The sequence below is a fragment of the Triturus cristatus genome, chromosome 2_1 (genome assembly GCF_964204655.1).
Source record: "Triturus cristatus chromosome 2_1, aTriCri1.1, whole genome shotgun sequence".
Taxonomy (NCBI): Eukaryota; Metazoa; Chordata; class Amphibia; order Caudata; family Salamandridae; genus Triturus; species Triturus cristatus.
This window is the reverse complement of record NC_140581.1, coordinates 896827640-896849618: the sequence shown is the minus strand read 5'-3', so window position 1 is coordinate 896849618 and position 21979 is coordinate 896827640. Positions and strand designations below refer to the sequence as shown.

The 21979-nt window shown below is 43.1% G+C and overlaps 1 protein-coding gene across 2 annotated transcripts in view; it reads right to left on the bottom strand.

Annotated features, from left to right (window-relative positions):
* GOLM1 (golgi membrane protein 1) overlaps nucleotides 1-21979 on the bottom strand; it is a 356993-nt gene that overhangs the window by 217062 nt on the left and 117952 nt on the right. Inside the window, exon 3 of one of the 2 annotated variants that reach the window (XM_085633090.1) lies at nucleotides 20544-20723. The exons of the other annotated variant lie outside the window; for it this stretch is intronic. Coding sequence (XP_085489216.1) covers nucleotides 20544-20723 — 180 coding nt within the window. The remainder of the gene's footprint in view (nucleotides 1-20543; nucleotides 20724-21979) is intronic. 2 annotated transcript variants of the gene reach the window in all.

Here is a 21979-nt window from a genome sequence, read left to right as displayed (position 1 = left end):
ATTATTGTAAGATGGTAGAGCTATACCATCCATTTACTATTATAGTACTGCTAATCATTTATATCTTATACTGTCCAACGGTTGTTGCAGCTCATCTATTCTACACCAGAATAACTGTTCAATAAATACTTATTAAAAATGCCCAGCCTGTTTATTCTGTGTATCTTTGAGAAAAGCCAAGTAAGCACGATTGACTGAGAAAAAAGTAGTATATTGTTTCCACAGTCCTGAAGGAGGAGCAGGGTTGTCTTGATCGATGGTTGCCAAGAACTATTCTCTCCTGGCAAGAGGAGATTCTAGTGGCACTGTGAGCTAGTTGGTACAAAAGGCCAAAATACCCGGTGGGGGTGTTCATAGTCAGTCTGTCACCAATCCTACAGCGTATGCTGTCCAAACGCACTTATCCTGTATAACTATTATAGGAGCTACACGACATGGCGCCACCAACGTTGGTTGGGTACTTATTGAACAGTAGAATCCGAGTAGTTCAGTCGTGCTATTCTCAGAAATCCCTACTCACACAACACCAGAGACGTCTGGAGTGGGTGGGCACAAACTCCGCCACAGCTGAGAAGGCGAAAATACTATTTATTGGCTGTTCGTTAATCAAGCTTGAAGGACACAGTGTTCCTGAAAATTGTGCAAAACACCTTATACTGGATCCCTTGAAAAGTTATTACGTGTTATTTAAACACAATGACTAACCAGGTCTTAGACCCACTAGAACAGCCATTCCCGCTCTCGGAAGACTAGGAAGATGCAAATGCAATACATATTGCGGCAAATGTTAGAAATGCAGTCACCCTGAAACTGCTTGCGCATGGTCCAACACCTAGGGGTGGCGTAGTAGCTTTCGTGATTGAGGCACACGAATCATACATAATGAATTTTATTTGTGGGTTACATTCCCAGCAGCAAATGAAAGAACAAAAACATTTCATTTCTACACAGAAGACGAACCACCAGGGGAATATTGTCCGTATGAGGACAGTGAAGTTCCGCTCACGTACAAGGAACAATTATACTGGTTTAAAGGCGCCCTCCCCCATACAAGAATTAGAGTAAGGCTCGTCCGCTCGTAAGAGAAGGAGCGACATGGCCAAAATTAGCGGCCTATACACCACATCCTGACATTGAAACAATGCCAGGAGGAGACTTACTTATACTTCACAAAGAATTAATTAAAATGTACAGAAACATGACAGTTTGTCATGAGGACACTCACAATCCAGTGGGCAACGGTTACAACAAATACAACTCCAGTTCAAAATACAGCAACTAAAATAACTTCACAAACGTTACAATGCCCGCAAAACGTGAACAAATGCCATTCCGCGTAGCTTAGAAAATAACACAGCAAGAAGCAGTATTTCCGAATACTAGCCCATATGAAAAACACAGAATGCTGACAATCTGCTTGCCCATGGGGATAACACCACAGATAGAGGATTGTACCTCTTGGGGTATAGTCTTTGCTGCCATATATACCAGAACTTATGGTATCTCGTCATTAGCAATAGTACCAGATGCATTGAGACAAATACAGAATGAGTACGGGGCAGAACCTGTTCTGAACATAGGGATGAAATTACTAAGTAATTATACCCAGGTATCAGCCATAATATTAAAGGGGAGGCAGCATCAGTGGTTATCCGCCAACGGTTAAGGGAGTTTAGTCCCTTACAACAGGAGCACAAACTAACTAAAATAATTGAAACTGCATATGCAGAATTAGGCAGGGACAATTTGGGTGGGAAAGCATTAAAACCACAACTGACAGGTAGTCCCGAAAAGGAGACCATCAAGCAGACACCTGCTTCATCTAAAAAGAAGTGGGACAATAAAAAATAAAAAATAAAAAAAAAAGTTAAAGAAAACCGATCTCAATCCCGAGCTAGATTTCCTCCACAGGAGTCCTCCAAAAGGAGGTATAACCTTAGGAATAGGGACAATATGAGGAAACCTGACCGGTATCAAGATACTGATACATGTTCCTCTTGTTCCTTTCAGGGTTCAATGAAAAACTCCGAGGGGGAAGGACAGTCAGACAGACAAGAAGAGCATACAAAGTCCAGAGAAAAGCAGCACGCTCAAGAATATACTTTAAAAAAAAAATAGATAAAACCAAAACAAAAGCCACAGTTCAAAAAGAAGAAGGTTGCAGGTCTAAAGATCAGACATGTCCAGAATTCTGAGGACTCGAATGTCGAACGGGGAATGCGCTCTGACAATGCTAGACATTGCAGCAGAAGTAACAATAGCTCGCCAGAACCTTATGAAATTTCTGGTGACAGCGGACTTAAATGATTATATCACGGTGAAACACCTGATACTAGGGTAAGTGTCCCACACAAATTGTATGAAATAACATTCCAGATGGAAGGGGACAAATACAGGACAGTTGGGTCTCTTTTGGGAGAACCAGATGTTTGGCTATGACATTTTGTTAGTTGAACAAGATTGGCCGCCAGCATTCGTCAGATTGCCCCAGGGGAGAAATGGTAATTCTACCAGCATTTTCAGATCCTTATCGGAAATATCTAAAAATATACATATGTATGGGAGTGGGCGGTAGCCCAAGCTCCGGCATTATACAAAAACCATGTTGAATGGGATGAGGATTCAATCCACCACATTATTCCATTAAAGAATACTTAAGACTGCACAGAGGCAATATCCAATAAAGCAAGAAGCCAAAAAACAGATCAGGGAGATCTTAGATCAACTTGAGTACCAAGGGGTGATTGAAACTTGCACCTCTCAAATGAATAACCCTTTGTTTCCTGTATCAAAACCGGACAATTCATATAGTTTCGTTTTGGATTACAGACATTTAAACACTTGCACTAAGACAATTTCAGTTCAAAATGCACACAATGAATAACATTGTGCGGAAAAAATACAAAACGACGCTTGATATCTCAAATGGATTTTACTGCCAGAATATAGCGCCTGAGAGCAGGTATTTAACCGTATTCTCTGCGTTAGGCTCCCAATGACAATTTTGTAGACTCCCCAGGGGTTTAATAACAGCCCGGGGCTGTTTACAGCCAGAGTAACTGAATTACTTCAAAATGTGGCTGAAGAAGCATTGTCCTATGTGGATGATATTTATCTAACGGAAGATGATCTGGAGGAACACTTGCCCAGAGTAAATGCCATAATACTGGGATTTGTTTCCGAGGGCTACAAATTAAATAATAATAAATAAATAAACAAACAAACAAATGAATAAAATTAAAAAAAACAAAGATAGCCCACCTCAATGTCCTTTTTGTGGGATATGAGCTTCCAAGTGAAGGGGAAAAGCCTAGTAGCTAACTCTTAAGAGAAATGTGCGCCGATCCAACCTTCAAAATCATAAAAAATTTACAATCGATCCTGGGATTCTTGAACTTTGGCAGAACATACATTTTACATTACGCAGAAAGAGTATAACCTTTCTACGATTTGATAAAACCTTACTTTTCAGTTAGACAATAGACACAGGATCACACAGATATCCTTTGTTCCCTACAAGCTGATATGATCGCTTTAAAACATTTACAGACACGCGTAAATGTACGCAACCTGGTGATCCGTATAGTTGCGGGTCAATCAGGGTACACCTATCTAGCATATAATGAAGGTGAAACAGTACCAATAGCATACAAATTACATTTGTACACAAATGCAGAGATGCGCTTTGCATCAACAGAGAAAATTCTAACAGCAGTACAGACTGCTGTAGTAAGAGAAAGGGCCCTGGCTCAAGGAAAGCGTATCATTGTTGTTACCCCAGTTCCTGCCTTAGAGGCTGCGACAAAGGCTAGCATTCCAAATGCTAAAGCCTTACATCCAAGATGGATACCATGGGTTAATTCTCTTACTGCGACAGATGTAGAATACAGGTACGACGCAAGTCTAAAAACACAAGCATTTCTGCAATACGAATAAGAATATCATCTACCGAATGAAATAATGCCTCTAGATCAATATGAATATATAATTTACACTGACGGTTCTGCTCAATCGGCCATAGGGAGTAAACAGCAATACAGCGCCGCATGTGCTTTCGTTAAAGGGCGCATGCAGGATGGAAAGTTTCATCTGAGTTGTACAAAAATCCAGTCTCTAGGAGACTGCACAGCACAGCTGGCAGAATTAAAAGCACTATTACTGGCACTGGTAAATATGGATCGCGAATTCCCCACACTAATCGTGTGTGATTCCTTTTACTGTGTACCATCTTACAATGAATATTTACATCACTGGGGACAGAATGGGTTTAAGGATGCAAAAAGGTGGCACAATTAAGCACAAAACACTATGGGAACAGGTAGTGGAGTTAAATAAACTACCAAGGGCTCACGCGATACACACACTGAGTCATCAACGTGATGGAGTTCACATTGAAGGGAATTAATTGGCTGACGAAGCAGCAAAGTGGGCTGTATGCACTGCTTCTGAAGCTGCAATCACTCGTTCAAAAACACGAATAGACGCAGAGATTATGGTTACGATTATTGCCACACGTAATAAATGTGCTGTACCGAAAAGATTTCCATTCAAGTACTCCTACAAGTTAGAGGCAAACAACGTTCAATTTGCTCAGATTCCTGGAGTGGGGGCCAGAGTAATACCGAATATGGATCGTAGGTCAGGATTAATTCTAGCAGCACACAAGGGTATAGGTTCTGCACACGCAGGAGTTACAGCAACTTTCTCTACTGAAACAACGCTACTGGTGGCCTGGATTAACAAAGTAAACTAAGGACTACGTCTTGAAATGCGACATCTGTCAGCAGATGAAAGGCTCGACCATAACACGTCCAGTACAGACACCATTACTAATATCAGACAAACCACTCATGTGTGTTTATTTGGACCACTGCAGTCCCTTACAAACAGATGGGGTGTACAAGTATATCATGGTTACAGTGGATTCTTGCTCTAGGTTTCTACGTGTGTGGCCCCAGCGCTCGGCTGACACTCGAACGGTTATAAAAGATTTGCGAGCCTTTATGGGGACATATGCAATAGGCACATTACATTCTGACCGTGGCCCCACGTTTAGCTCAAGGTCTTAAAAGGATGCCATGGGAAGTTTGGGTGTAGCATTGCGGTACTCCTCTGCGTACCATTCAGAGGGAAATTCGGTTGTGGAGAGGAAACACCGGGACTTAAAGCAGTCTTTAACAGCCGAGTATTAGGCTCAGGTGGAAGTTGGGTAAAACATCTGTATGGAGTTCAAAGGGCGTTGAATAACCAGCCAAGAAGCGCTCTAGGGGGTGTCACTCCTTACGAGGTCCTATTTGGGACAAGAATATGGGTACCTGATGTTGATTGTGAAGTCACAGTGGCGGATGAGAAACCTTTTGACATCCATTAACGTTTGGCTGTTTTACAGGATCTAAATGAATCCAGGGCACTGCAAAGTAACGTCCAGGTGAAACGGACTCCCACGGGGGAAGTCAAGTCTGTCACCGCAAGACCTGCCTGGATCCCTAAAGTCTGGTCAGAGAAAAAATAGCAGTCAAAAAATAATTTGGGCCATCATACAGAAAGCCTGTAACGGTCCTAGAAGTTGAAGGAACAATAGCAGTACTTTAGCTGCCTCTTGCCGGTAAAAAGGAGAAAAGATTTATCTCAACAGACCTAATCAAACCACACTATGTGGCCGATACTGAGCAGTAGGCCGCATGGACTCTGGAGTAACAGACACCCTCCTCTCGCAACTATACAAGAAGTCCAAACAGAAAGACTCATCACGTTTGAAGAGTCACCTGCACGGAATGATGGACTATGCAACAATGCGATGGAACTCGTTCCTCTTGAAACTGAAGTTCAAAATCAGAACTCAAATCAAATACACAAATTTCAATTTGACCAAACATGGATATCTACGTCAACATGCCCCAACAAGAGCAAGCAACAGTTTCCACAAAACTTGTGGAATTACAGAAAATTGATCGAACTGCATTTGGCTATTTCATCGACTTTGATACTTTTTCATTGGATCCAAGTGAACCTGAAACAATGCCAGCCCCAAAAACTCACCAACAACGAATTAAGGATTTACTGAATTTTCTTTAAAAGACTTACGTGGTATCACCTTGGGTGTTACTCTGGGTAACTACCAGGATACTTTTCTTTCTTTTCTGGATAGGCTTAGTGACTGTCTTTAGTTCAACAGAAAAATATGTTGACAAACACCAAACAGATGAATTCTGCTTCCTTTATTGCCCAATTGTCTGAACGAGGTTTCGACTTATGGAAAGACACCATAGCATTTAAATCGGTCTAGGGTACTAGAGACTGGCAGGTCCAGGGAACAGAGGTACTATTTAGAGCATGCCTTATTCCTCAGCAAATAATGTTTTTGAATGAAACAGTGAAACAAACGACTTTTCTTGGACTAGCCAAGAACAAGGACTTGAATACACCTCGAATGCCAGCACCATCACCCTGCGAGGGTAACAAAACATCACAAGACGGGGTTACGCTGAAGGAGATCATGCAATACAATGGATCAGACCCAGATTGGAAGGGATGGTTGATTTGGCCCACTGACAACAATAGATGTCAGGTAAGATTCATGGATTAAACCAAAAGGGTTTAATATCCACAGGCCAGATCGATGCTATGTAGAGAGAGAACATCCAGGGGTAGTGACATCCTATAGTTTCAGGAAGTTATGCCTCGACTGGCCAAAGACCTTAACCCTTACACATGTGAAACAACGCTTATCCTTACTTACAGAAGATGTGGGACTACAGGATTTTTTATTAGGTCCTAGAAAGCCACGTCAAAAACTTAAATTATGCGGTCTATAGTGAGATTTAGAAAATATCACAGCAAGAGACCGCTAAGAGTTTATGATTAATAGCTCATATAAAACTAGAGAAAGCTCTAGCAGTGGTGGACAATGGGTTAACTACACTAACCTCCAGGATATATTCACAAGGCAACATTGTATATTCTGCTATTGATGTGCTAGAACAGGATTTGTCCATATTTCAACACGGGTAATCACAATTGCGTTCGATTATATTATTAAGCTGGACGCTGCAATCTTTGCGCGCAGGCTATGTGCCTTGGCGTTTCATAAACAGCACGTGTCTGTTTTCTTCATACAATCTAAGGAAAAACAGAGAGAAGGCACAAAGGGGAGCAAAGTATACAATGTTGCGTATTGAAAAACTGGACAGATTAGCATTCACAGTGGCAGAATCACCATCAACGGAATGGTTAATCCATGACCACATACCTCTTCCGGTCACTACTTTTCAATTCCAATATTGCCTTGAACAAATGCAGGCAGGCAGATATGAAGAAATGGGTAGGGAATTCATCAAAGAATCTTGGGAATTACCGTACAGATTTCGATGCCGGAGTGAGGAAAAAGAAGTGTTTCTAAGCGCTACAAACTGCGAGTATACTTTAAGTGGATCACTTATATACCAGGATATAATGCTTCATGGGGCCTGTAACGGTTCAGTAGCTAACTTATCCTGTCACTTAAGGGGTGCCCCAGCTGCCGTGATCACTCCAATGTTCAAACTACTTTCAAATGGGAGTTACTTGATGCTGAACGATCAAGGTTGCTGTGGGATGCTTCCAGGCATCGCATATCTGGTAACCGTGAGCTCCAGGGTTACTTGCTGTATGCAGGTTTTGTTTCCACCAACACATACAGTCAGGGAGGCACCGTTATGGCCTTCGCTAAGTGTTTCATTAATATGGTTTGATGCTTTGAGCAGAATGAAAGCCATGCTTTTACAGAAATCCATGCCCTTAACCTCCGCTCGTGAGACTTTTGATCTCCAGATCACAAGGTCTTCGGCAGAGATACAGGCACTCATACCTACAAACTGCCACTTCCATTTCGCAGAAATGTTAATCGTATCTTTAACATGTCGGATACGACAGGCATCATCCACCTATTTAAGACCATAGGTTCTGGACTTTTAAGCACCTTTCAGACGGTCCTCGGAGTTATACCAAACTTTAAACACTCCGTATTTGGAAGCATATTTGGAGGGCTGCCGCTGATCCAGTCTCTAATCGCAGGTATCCAGGTACAACATCTCGGCACACCTCGCCTAAGGGAACTAAGTGCATCTTGGTTCTTGTCATTTAGACCAGTCTGGATGGACTGCATCTTACCGGTCCTCCGATGACTGTTTTGCGGAAAGATGAAATGAAATGCGGTATTTATAAAGCGCTGACTGCCCCTCCAAAAGGAGCATCCTGGCACTGGTACGGAGGTAAGAGGAAGCTCTGAAGTTCTTAAATGAGAGAGAGGCAGAGTTAATCTGAAGATCCGATGATCCAAGTCTTTAGTGCCTTCCTGTATTGTGTTTCGGATTTTAACATTCTCCGTTGCAAAGGCAGAAGGTTCCAGGCTCTGGTACCTAATACAGCCATTGTTTTACCTCCCTTTGTTTTGCATCTAAAACTGGGAGGTTTGAGCAGGTTGGCTGATGAGGACCTGAGGGTTCTGGTTGTAATTTAGGGGGTGAATCTTGAGAGGTATTTTGGCCCTATTTTGAGTGAGGCTCTAAAGGTGATTAGGAGGATCTTAAAAGGTATTCTCTTATATAGTGGGAGCCAATGAAGGGTTTAGAGGGCTGCGGAAGCAGAGGACCTTTGTCGTAGTTTTAAAACCAGCCGCGCCACTGCATGTTGGACTACTTAGAGTCTTTTTAATGTTAGTTTGGGGCGATTAGGGCGACTGCTACTGATTTCCTTGCAGCGAGTGGAAGCAGATCGAAAACATTTCTCAAGGACTTTATAAGGCTGAAGCAGGTCCCTGCTACTGTCACTGCGTGTGGTTGGAAGGGGAGGGCGGAGTCAAACTGCACTCCTAGGTTTCTTGCTACCTCCACCATATCAGGTGGGGATGCTGTAACCTCCGGCCACCACTCGCCTGGCAAGAATGAGACCTCTTTCCCTATTGGTAGGATCTCTGTTTTATCTGTGTTGCAACTAAGGTGGTTATCCTTCATCCACAGTACGAAAGATAATCTGTGTTCAATTGACATAATCCGCGGCGAGGTGTTACAGGGACCGTCGTCTACGAAGGCAGGCAACGAGAATGTTGAGTCTACCAGCCAGGACACAAACAGCGGACTAATTCGGCCCGTCATGTGCTGGGAGAAATTCAACCTTTTATTTTGTGAAACAAACTGAAAAATTGGAACTCCATAACAAAATTGACATTCTTTTGAGCATGCATGTCTTTCAAATGCTTATAGTAGTTTGAACGATACCTTCGGACACATTAGGGCTTTGGCTTGAGTGACAATTTTCTTTTTAGATTTTTAAAGATTGTTTTCAGCACAAGAAACTAATGTTTTAACCATTTGCGGACCAGTATCTAGTCAGCCTAGTAGTACATTTAGAATTTAACTATGTCGTCCATTCGGAAGAGGAGTGGGTGTTATATTCCATATAGGTACCATAAGATAGGCCACGGTAACTTAATAACTCTTCACCTATATTCGTCCCTACATTACACTTGTAACGGTTTACAGGGCCAGACCTTTTACCTAGATAAGACATTGCATTCAGCATCCTTAGGCCGACACAGTAATACAGTGAGGTTGGACCCCTGGGGAGACGCGTGTGTGTGTGTGTATATATATATATATATATATTCACTGAAAAAACCATAGGTTTCACACATGTTATAGTTAGCGGAAATTTTACTGATAAAAAACCAATGAAATTGCCCCGTTATAGTTAGTGCTGGCAACTATAACTCACGCGACAGCAATCCTCTGCTGATGCTAATACTGTATTTAGACACTTATTTGCCCAGGTCTTCTTCCATACATTTTTAGCTATACATATATTACAAATATTTTTTTTTTATAAAGAAACATATGTCATCAGCAGAAGATTGCGGTCGCGTGAGTTATAGTTGCCAGCACTAACTATAACGGGGCAATTTCATTGGTTTTTTATCAGTAAAATTTCCGCTAACTATAACATGTGTGAAACCTATGGTTTTTTCAGTGAATTTGCAAGGTTTTTTAAATGCTAATTCCTAACTATAACGTGTGTGAAACCTATGGTTTTTTCAGTGAATTTGTACGTTTTTTTAAATGCTAAGTTACTTTACGCAATTCGAGGCGTGCGCGCCCACTTAACGCAGTTCGTTCCGTGCACGGTTTTTATCAACTTTAATAAGCCCTGTACATTTGGTGGCCTTCGGCCACCAAAAGCACAGGGGGTGGGGTCAATGTGGATAGTATTTTTTTTATATCGATTTTATAATTTCATGTTGCCAAAATTTAGTTTTTTTCCAGCATTAATAAGCCCTGTTCATTTGGTGGCCTACGGCCACCAAAAGCACAGGGGGTGGGGTAAGTGTGGATAGTGTTTTTTATTTTTTTATTTTTTTACCGTACGCTTACGGTAAGCGTACGGTAAGCGTACTCGGCGAAATTGCCGAAAAACAAAAAATACCGTTTTTGCTCTTGGGGGATGTTTGGGGACTCCCTCAACATGACTATGTGGGAGGGAGTTGTCAAAACAGCCCCGTAACATGTTTTTGGGCATCATGTTTGATAAATAACACTCAGTGCGAGAGACAAAATGGCGGACGCCGCTTCCTGGTTTCGGCCGATTCGAATGTTTACTAAGATCTAAGAGCCAATCAGAATCGCGCTCGCGCACGCCACCGTACGCGTACGGTAAGCGTACGGTAAGCGTACTGTAAGCGGGCTCAGATATATATATTGATTTAAAGGCTATTTTCTCAGAATCTACTGAACAGATTTACACCAAACCTACAAAAGGCACTTCCTTGACCTAAGGACTACCTCTCTGCCAAATTTCTAGTAATTCTGTTCAGCCGTTCGGGCTGTAGCTCTGTCTAAAGGTCCTATGGAAAAATGCATGGGAAAAACGCGTTTTGGGACCTCCCTTTTATCTCAGCCCCCGCTTGACGAATCCCCCCGAGACTTTCAGGGTAGGAGCGGAGCGTAGCGCCCCACCTATTTTGAGAAATTCGCGAGGATTCATCGACCGGCGCCAAAGTTATTCAAAATAGAATGTTGCGGATTTCCTATGGAAAAGGGGTCCTAACTATAACTACCTACTGGCGACTGCCAGTAGGTAATATATATATATATATATATTATATATATATATAGATAGATAGATATATAACACTCTAGGGGGATTAAATCATTCAGATTATTATTTAGATGACACACAGGCACACACACACACGGACACACACACACACACACACACACACACACACACACACACACACACACACACACACACACACACACACACACACACACACACACTGACACCCCCCCCCCCCCTTGCTAAGCTAGTGAGACCAAGACTTACGGGCTGACACATTGATCAGTGACGCGGAGGTTCCTGCTTGCAGACACTACAGTTTGCAGTGGTCTAGCATCCTTCACGGGGTGTCCAGCTCGAGACCTAGACTGGGTCCCACAGTCTCGCACTTCAGGTAATGAAGTTGACTAAATCCTAGAGGGATTCTTGGCTTAACACCTATACACATGCTAGGTTCTTCTAGTTAGGGAAGCATTGTAGGAGTACGCTTCTTTTTATCATGTGTTTTATATACTCGTATGTATTCATGATTATTGTAAGATGGTAGAGCTATACCATCCATTTACCTTTATAGTACTGCTAATCATTTATATCTTATACTGTCTAACGGTTGTTGCAGCTCATCTATTCTACACCAGAATAAGAACTGTTCAATAAATACTTATTGAAAACGCCCAGCCTGTTTGTTCTGTGTATCTCTCTGAGAGAAGCTAAGAAAACACGAGTGACTGAGCAAAAATTAGTATATGGATTCCACAGTCCTGAGGGATCAGGGTTGTCCTGTTCGATGGTCATCCAGAACTATTCTCTCCTTGGTAAGAGGAGATTCCAGTGGCACTGTGAGCTAGTTGGTACAAAAGGCCAACATACCCGGTGGGGGTGTTCAGAGTCAGTCTGTCACCAAATCCTACAGTGTATGCTGTCCAAACGCGCAGATCCTGTATAACCATTATAGGAGCTACACGACAGAACACAAAAAAAACCACGTCTAATACACAATGGATAAAAGTGTTTGATAAAGAAAATGCTGTTTCTCTGGTCCCAGTACAAAAGACAACCATCAGAAAATCAAACACAAAATAGTATTTGACATGCACTTATGAATCTCCCTTTCTAGAGAGCTTCATAAACTCATGTAGGAATTTAGGAACTCAGATCACTGACAATGACACTAAAAAACGTGACTAAACTGAAGAAAAGGGTCTGAAATAAATCCATCTCCTTACTGGCTTTCTATAGGCGTTAGTGCTTATTGGAAATGTATGAAGCTGTGTAAATTAAAGTCATTGTTAACTCTACTAATTAACACTGATAAAGGTAAAGCAAAAATGTTAAGAACTTAGTTTCTCTTAGTTAGGGTTAGATTGGTTTAGTAACTTGGCAAAGGTAAGACATTTAATAAACAAAGTGTCAGTGGAGCTTGACTGTTATTAACAAGAGCTTGCTGTTATATACTGGTGTTTTAAGGTCTTGTGGCGAGTGAATCATGATGCTTTAGACTGTGGTTTACATGCAATGCATGTGCCACAGTTGCTGGCTGGTGGTGGCTGTTGCGGAGAGTTAAAGGTAGCTGGCATTATGTGGTTATTGTGTATTCATCATCTTATCAGTGCTCTGTAACTAAGATTAAACTAATATCTTTGGTGCACGTCTGGAGTTCCCTTTTTATGCTATTTTAATGTTCATGAACAAGTCTCCTGGAGAATATCAGTAGAGTTGTAAAGAAAAAAACAGTTTAAAAAATGAAAAAGTCCAACAACCCATTAGTTGGTACAGCAATATAATCGCTATAAAATCGCTGCTGCACTTCTAAAGCAAATTTGGTGGCCTGTTAGAGCCCGCCTTTGCCATTCTCGCTACTTGCCTATTGGTTAGGGTATTTTTCCCCCTCTTCTGCCAGCCAATTTGTTTGCGTCCAGGCAAGGGGAGGTAAGCGGTCTAGTGCCGATTTCATGTGCTCAAGAGCACATAAAAAGCCAGCAGATGCGCAGGCAAGCCCGTCTAGGGGGTAGGCATGCGGCTTGTGATGCGTGTTGGGGAAGGCAATTGTACTTCTCCCGAGAGGAGCTACTATCCCAAAGGAGGCAAGGGAGCCTTTGATTTCCTTTCTCCCAGTCACACACTGTCGCATAGATGTTCCCATAAAATTAGCACCCTAACCCAACTTTGGAGTTGGGAATGGTTTCCTGCCATCCCTCTACAACAGAGTTATGGAGGCCCAAGCTCATGAAACGCTCTGCTGCGCCCTGCTGAACGCCTGGTCAATGGCTGAAGATTGCACTGAAATACATGAATTTATTGCTAACTAGGACTTACACTGCGTATTTGTGACCGAATCCTGGGCTAAGGAAGATTCAGGACCAGAACTAGTAGTATATCCCACCCCTCCGGGCTATTCCTTGGTGAGACCAGATCGCGTTGTTCACAAGGGTGGTGGGGGATTGGCTATTATATTCAGAAACTGCTTGAATTATTCTCTCCAACCTATTAAAGGTGATGTACAAGCTTCTTGCGAGATAGAGCAGTTCAGAATGAAAGTTAAGAATAATCTTTTTTCTGCCTGTCTGATCTACCGCCCTTGTGGGCCCTAGTAAACATTGGAATGAATCAGGAGATCAAATTCTCAAACCCTTTATTTCCAGCTCTAATGTCATAATTTTAGGGGATTTTAATCTTTATTTGGAGAATTTTAAAAACTGTAATGCTACTAACTTTTTTAGAAATGATGACTAACGTGGTGTTTTCCCAATTGGTCAACCTCCCAACTCATTTGGCGTGGTCATATCCTTGACGTAATTTTTGTGAACAATACCATCTTAGAGATAGGAATGATCTTCCGGCTGAGTTTGTCAGACCACTCCGCAATGACTTTTACCTTTAAATTGCGGATTAAACAAGTGAGGGTGCAGGGCAAGTCAATTTCTTTTAGAAGTTGGAGTCAAATCTCCCAGTTAGAGTTGGAATAGGCCTTAAATCGTAATTTGGTATCTAAGGACTCTACTCTCGTTTGTGCGCCTGAAGCATTTAATACCTGGATATCCACAGATATTGAACGAGTGGGCCCACTTAAATTTAAGGTGGCCACTAGAGCTGAGTAATTGGCTCATTTAATTTCTGATAATCTAAAGGATCTCAGACGACACTGCCATCAACAAGAGCGCAGATGGAGGCTGACCCCCAACTGCAACAGAGAAAATTAAATACAAAGAACTGTTGGCAAAATATAAACATGTCATTTTTTATGCTAAATCTGATTATTTTATTAAGAAACTAGGCGCTGCAAGCAGTACCCCTACACTGGTGAAGCAGCTCCAAACCCGCCCCACCACAACAACCACTCCTCTGCAGTTCTTGGAGAATATACAGGGCTTTTGTTTTAGGATTGCAGATTATTTTAAAGAAAACATTATAAATATATTTTCAGATTTTAAGGAACATGAGGATGACTTTTCTCATGGCAAGGACTTGCGGATCCTCTGGTTGAGGAACCACAGACCATTTTGTCTACCTTTCCTCCCATATCCAATACGCAAATTAAGGAATTTCTTAAGCATTTTAAATCAGGCACCCCAGAGTGATCCGTGCCCCTCCACATTACTTCAGCTGGTCCCTGATCCGATTGCTACCTTGCTGGAGGCAGTCTACAGTCAGATAATTTGTCCAGGAATTAATCCACAAATTTGGAAAGAAGCCATTATTATTCCCATCAATAAGAAACTGTATGGGGAACGTTAGGATTTAAATAAATCTGCACACTATTTGATTTCTGCCTGCCACAGCTACATTAATCCGACTTTGGCTGAATTTATTTCCACACAGAACTTGTCGGACCCATCACAGAATGGTTTCCGTAGACAACATAGCACAGAATCAGCCCTAATTTCTGCGGCAGACATTATTTGTTGTCAGGTGGACAAGGGTGGGAATGCCATCTTTCTTTATTCTTTCTTAATTTGCTTATAGAGCGCCCAAATCACCCCATAAAGGTATTTCTCTGCGCTAGGACCACCAAAGTGAGCTAATGAGAGACGATCAGAACAGTGAGGTTTTCAACAGTTTCCTGAATGCCAGGTAATCAGTGCATTGATGATGGGAATGGGGAGTTCATTCCCGTAGTGTGGGTCCAAATGGTAAAAGGCTTTACCACCTAGGCGGGTCTTTCTAAAGCGCGGGACTTGGAGCAAGGCCAGAGCTCCGGAGCGGAGGGGTCTGGAGGGAACATAGTTAACAAATTTATCATTTAGGTAGCTGGGGCCTAGGCTGTTTACAGCTTTTAATGCCATACAGCAGATCTTAAATGTGATCCTCTTCCGTACTGGCAACCAGTGTAGTTTTTGAAGCAAAGGGAGTGAAGCGGTTCCTGGGGGGGGGGGGGGGGGGGGGGGCATTGGTCGCCAGTCGGGCCGCGGTGTTCTGAACCACTTGGAGTTTAAGGAACTTTCATTGGCTGAAATCAGCAGCGCATTGCGGTAGTCCAGGCGGCTTAAGATTAGAGCCTGGATCAAGGTTTTCCTGGTTGATAGTGGCTGAGTAGGCTGAGGCTATGGAAACATGACATGCTCCCACGGTGGAAGAGGCATGATCTCCCAATGGGAGTTTGTGGTCCAACCAAACTCCAAGGTTTTACCACCTGTTTGGGACATGGGGTAGGACCTAATTCCTCTGGCCACCAGCTTGGGGACCATTTCACAGTGGCTTCACCAAATAGCATTACCTCCGACTTAGCTGCATTAAGTTGGAGAAAATGTACTTTTATCCACTCCGCTATGGCCTTCATTTCTTCTGCGAAGGTGTTCTGAATGTTAGAGTTGGATTTGTCAAATGAGAGGAGTAGTTGGGTGTCATCAGCGTAGGATATGGGGATAAATCCCAACTTCATCAATAGTCTCGCCAAGGGAGTCACGTAAATGTTAAACAAGGTGGGGCTCCCTTGGTCACCCTGGTAGTCTGAGTGGAATGGGCCTAGGTTATTGATGTAGATAAGTGGTACAAACCACACCGGAGCCTTTCTTCAATTATCAGGATATTTATTACGGGAGTACAGACCAAGCGTACACCACACCAGCTGACTGAACACCAACTGACACCACTAGAACCCAGCTTGGATCGCACGCGAGCATTTAGAACACCACAGGTATTCCACAAGGAGAATGGGGAAAGGACATAAAGGAAAGGCTAATACATGCAGACAAAAAGTACATTGCAGATGATAAATGTTTACAACACATCTTCTTCCCTAAACATTAAACAGTTAAAACTACCATAGAGAAAGTACACATAAAATTAACATAAGTAATCATTCAGATAGACCAGAGGTCTGCGAGATCTTACAACTAGTTCCATCAGATTGATGAGAAGCATTATTATGAGGAATTTGACTCTGTAAATCATTGGGATTAGATGCATCACCACCACCTTCCTCTCTACAACGAATTACATCAGGAGAAGAGGTGGAAAACTCAGAGGTAGATAGCAAGTAATCATCAGAAACGTTCCTCCCAATCAAACTGTATATAATACTCTATAATGACGACTGGTGACAAATAAGAAATACAATCCGTTTATTCAATGCGTGTCTTCACAATACATGCAGTTTTCCATTGTACTAGAAGGTCGTCCCACCTATAGCTCTACTTCCTTTAGCAGTTACATCCCTTTTCCCAGCTGATGTATACAGGAATCGGGCAAGTCTGTTGTGGCAATGGGTTCTCCTCCACAGGTGGGGGTGTTACTGATTGCTCTGAGGTTCGAGTCTCAATGTAGGTGGTGTATAGGCTCCAAAAATTCTTCGAGCGATTTCGGGGTGGGAGAAGCTCACTATATGCTTCTGTTTGCGTGTTGCAATAAAGCATATCCCTAGCTCATCGTTTTAGTGGGGGGGCCTCTGGTCCAGTGTATCGCCAATACTCGTTTGGCGACTAGTAGTGCCATGTCCACTAAGCACCGTATGGCTTTCTGTATTTGTTTTGAATATCCCAGAATTGCCAGTAGCGGATTAGGGCTCAGGTCCACCTGTGTTATCGTGGAAAGTTCTGCAAATATCTGCGTCCAGTAGTTTGCTACAGGTGGGCAGAGCCATGCTAAGTGCAGGAAATCAGCCTCATGAGTTCCGCAGCGGTCATAGTTTGACACATCATGTAGGCCGTATTTATAAAGGCGCAATGGTGTGTAATAAATGAGATTTAAAATTTTAAACTGTATGAGCCTATGACGGCCATTGAGTGAGATGCGTTTAGTTGCTTCGCAGCAGTACCGCCGCATGGCGTCATCTATGGTCAATTCCAGGTCCGCCTGGCATTCCAGTCTGGCTTTGTGTCGGTCTCTGTATAGCTCCTGTGTCTGGGAGTACAGCCTCACAACTACGCGCTTAGGGGATGTTGCCTGTATTAGTGCGGAGAATGAATGCACCTCCGGAGACTCCAGCATCTGGTCTCCTAGCATCTGTCTTAGCGCACTTCGGGCTCTATAGTAATGATTAGGTCTGGGCGAAAAATTTCCGTTCCGCTCGTGAAGTTGCGGAGTTTTGCCATTTCCATGGAGAAGTCGAATCTTCCGCGATCCGCTGCGAAAGCGGAAGTATTTTCTTGTTCGTGCTTTAAAAATACATTCTCGCGCGCGGTAGCGACTTACCGGATCCCTGCGTTTGCCGAAAAGTTTTCCTATCCGTTCGCATGCGCCAGTAGATGTTGGATTGTTGATAGCCGGTCGTGCTACCCCGCGAGAGTTTGCGATCGCAAACACGTCATTGGACCCGGAATAGGAAATAAGCATCGTGAGCAAGATGGCCGCGCCCAATAGCGACCGCATGGGCAAGTTAGAGATACATTTCCCCGCGAACAAGCAAAAACACATCTCAAACGGGCGGGAAAAGCAATCTCCGCGTCTTCGCGAAAGTTCTGCGTGCTCGCGGAGATTTAGAGCAATTTCATGATAATTTGCATAGGGCAACTACACAAATTCCGCCCACCCCTTGTAATGATACGCAATTAAAGGCGAGGGCCGCGGTTCTCTTTCCAGTAGGGCTGTCCATTCTCTTCCCCTACCGTCGCTGAAAAGGTCTCCTATCCTGTCCAGCCATAAAGCAAGCAGGGCCGCTATCATATCAGGGGAGGTTAGGGTCAGTAACCATTCGCACCAGGCTATGGGTGTTTTGGGCGAATATAGTATAGTAGCCGCTTGCCTATTTAAAAAGTTGTGCCATGCATGCACCGTAGTGTTGATTGAGTCCAGAACAATGGGATTTCTGCTTGGCTGCTGATGTAGAGCAGTTGCCAAGTGGGCTGGAGCTTGAATGATGCGTTCTATGTGCAAACGTGGTGGGGAGTTTGTTGATGTAGCCAAAAGAAAGCATGTGAGGCTTGGGCTGCCCGATAATATAGATCAAGGTCTGGTGCACCCAACCCGCCCATCGAGTAAGGCAAAACCAAGAGTCTCCAGCTTGCGCTGGGTTGATTGTTGGCCCAGGCCAGTTTAATTAACAATGTGCGAAGATGTTTGAAGAACTGGGCTGGCAGGACCGTAGGTATATTAATAAAAAGGAAAAGGAAGCGGGTAGGACAACTATTTTCATTAGTGATATTCTACCCAGCAGGGAGAGGGGGAGGCGTATCCAGCGTGCAATGTAATCTTCTAGTTTAGTAACAGCGCAGCCATAGTTTTCACGGAAAACAATATCTGTGTCTGTGTGCACTTTGATCCCTAAGTGGCGTACCGGGTCCTCTGACCACTGTAATGGAAAATCTAATTCTTCAGGAGTAGTCACTGGGGTTAGGGGGAATATCACGGACTTCGTCCAGTTTATCCTTAGAACAGATAGCTCGCCAAAGCGTACTATTTCACAGAGCACGTGAGATAGATTGATGGCCTAATATACAGGAGAGTGTCGTCTGCGTATGAGAACACGATGAGGTTGTAGCCCGAAAATCATATTCCCCTATGGCTACGGTACTTCTGCATTGCGCATGCCAGTGGCTCGGCCACCAGGGCATACAGCAGTGTTAATCTCTGAGTCCCCAGCACACGTAGATATTCTAAATTCTGAAGTTTTTTTATGGTCTGTGAGAAAACAAATACAGTGAGAGCAAAACCATGAATCATAAACACAGTCTTCTTCTTGTCTTCTTTATTTTAAGAAGTGTTCAAGCGAAACATCATAATCACAGCCAACACATGTTTCGTCGTATCGGGAATGTAGTCCCATGACCTCAAGGCTGTGCAAACCAAACAAATGAATACCAACTGGTATCATGAACGTCAAAGGAGAGGGGTTTTACATTAGTGGTAGGCAGTAATTACATTCCGAAAGAAAGAGAAAAGAGGGAATACAAAAGGTCAAGTATTATGAAATTATATAATTTACATGTATATGTAAAATGTGATAAGAACTAAATAGAAGCGTTTTAGGTAGAATCTTGTGAAACAAGACCCAAAAGGATGGAGAGAGAAGGAAACCTAACCGTGAACTTTATATGTGACTTCTTCGCGATTTTTGTAGTAAAAAGAATTGACACCTATCTTTGAAGCCATTGTGAGAGAGTGAACCTCAACCCACATGCCAACCGGTGGTAATCCACAACAGATAAAGGCACCACGGCCAAATATTTACCCATCTTCTGAATGAAACTTATTCTGTTATATAAAGAAGGAAAGAAAACCGACACAATATCGCATTAGACCTCGGACCACGCATTTTCCAAGCAACCGTCCCAATTATAAGCAAGACAACCTACTTGAAATGTGGTTATAATTCCGGCCCACATGGGGGTCTGAAGTCTGGACGAGGAACGAGGAGTGTCACATTCAAGTTACAGCGGGGCGCGTGTTATGGCAAAAGTCTGTAAGTGATGAGAGACACGCACATCAGTATTCGTCCAAAGTGTACGTGCCCTCACAAGGGCTAAGACACACAAACTATATATGAAGAGTCTGTTTCTGGTAGCGTAAATAAGGTAAAACACTCCAGATTAGACTGGATTCCAGCGCAGTGCATATCTCTATTCCAAATCTAAAATCCTCAGTCAGTCACCACTATTTACACCTATGTCACTCCAGGTGGCAGAAAATCTCCTTACCTGCGATCTTACTGAAAAATGTTGATTTTGGATATTACATGTTCTTTTGCACATTACTCTGTTTTGGTAGGATGTCTGGCATGGTGCACACTGAATGAAAGATTACAAACACTACTGAAGAAGTCTGCTATTTGTGTGTTTATTTTCGGTAAGAAACCTATTCGCGTACATTATAGTCCAAAATGTGACTATATTTCATGCAGTAATTTTTAAGCACTGCCACCAGAATTATTGTTAGATGGTACCTTTTAATTAGTTTCCCCCTTTGGTATTCTGTTAACAGCAAGGACTCTGAATTATGCAAAGTATTCTGAAATATAGAAAGCGTGGATGACGCACAGACACGCACAAGAGCTACAGGATTAGACTAAAAGAGACACTTACCTTTTCATTCGTGCACTTCGCATTGAAAGACTCGAGCTGCGCCATGTGGAGACTGTGAATCTCTTCAATCTGCCCCTTCTGCTTTGCCAGTTTCTCCTCAAATTCAGACTTTTTAATTTCAACCGCACCGCGCTCGGCTGCTGCTCGTCTCATTCGTCCCTCCAGCTCCATGACCCGACTCTGAAATAAGTGTAGTGAACAAGTTCCAGCAAGGAATAATGCCTGACTAACGCGGGACTCACACAGCGGACAGAAAACCTAGCGAGGCAAGAGGCGTCGATGCTGTAGCGTGGAGAAATGCAGAAATTTCCAATCGGTGTGTAGTGCCGATGGCCAGCATTAGCAAACTTGTTATCTGCCAACGGCTTACACACCGTGCACAAATGCAGACCCTATACCGGCGTTGGCATGCACATGCAAATCATTCAAAAAGGTGCGTCATGCACGCCGCAAGCCTTTACATGCAACAAATACATACACTTGTATCAGATTTATAGCCAGCTATCTGGGATTTATTAAAATCGACACGATCTGGGGCGATTTGGCCCTATAAAAGAGGCCTTAAGAGGCAGTTCTTTTGCAGATTTTACCAACTCTCCTCTGGGAGTCCCAGTGGTGAACTTAGCTGCCAGCAAGGCTGTTTCCACATAATTTGTTGTGTATTAGGAATGAATGACCTGGTTCATTCCCTAAAAGATTGAAACAGTGATTCTGAACTAGCTTATTTCACTGTGAAATGTAAAATAACTTCAGTCAATAAATGTCATACTTTTGTAAAAAGGAATATGGTATTTATATCCCAGTGAGCCTGCTAGCTTTATGATCTCTTGTTGTACAAAGAAAAACCGATTTTGTTCTTGCTAAGGTCTGGAAAACACCCCTTCCCAACAGCCTCTGAATCCATCTCCTTATGCTCCTCTCGGCACCCTGTTTTTAGGTCTCGCGAGCCAAAGGCTCGAAGAGACATTTTATAACTGGGCTTTTCAAAGTGCTGCCGTGGCCTAAAGCTACAGTGCACGTGAACGTGCACGCGCGCAGCGCCATGTGTCTTTCCTCTGTAGCGATCGTAATCACGATCACTTTCACTTTCGCGGGCTCCTCTGTTGCTGGCATTCCCCCCTCCCTTCTCGCCCAGCCCTTCTTGTTTTAATTATACACCGGCCCATCCTTTTGCTTTTATCACATGCCGCTGTTATTTACTTTGTCTCTTGCGCAATACATGTTTTCTGTGCCCATCAGGTCTCGTTTTCTTTTATTATATATTGCACTTTTCATCATTATTTGCTCATACCCCGTAATCGCACATCGCCTACTGGTTTTATAATATTGCCGCCTCTTCTCTCACCTGCAAACGCCACAGCAACAACCAGTGTTGGACGATCGTTGCTGCTGCCGCCGTGTGCGCAATACATGTTTTCTGTGCCCATCAGGCCTCG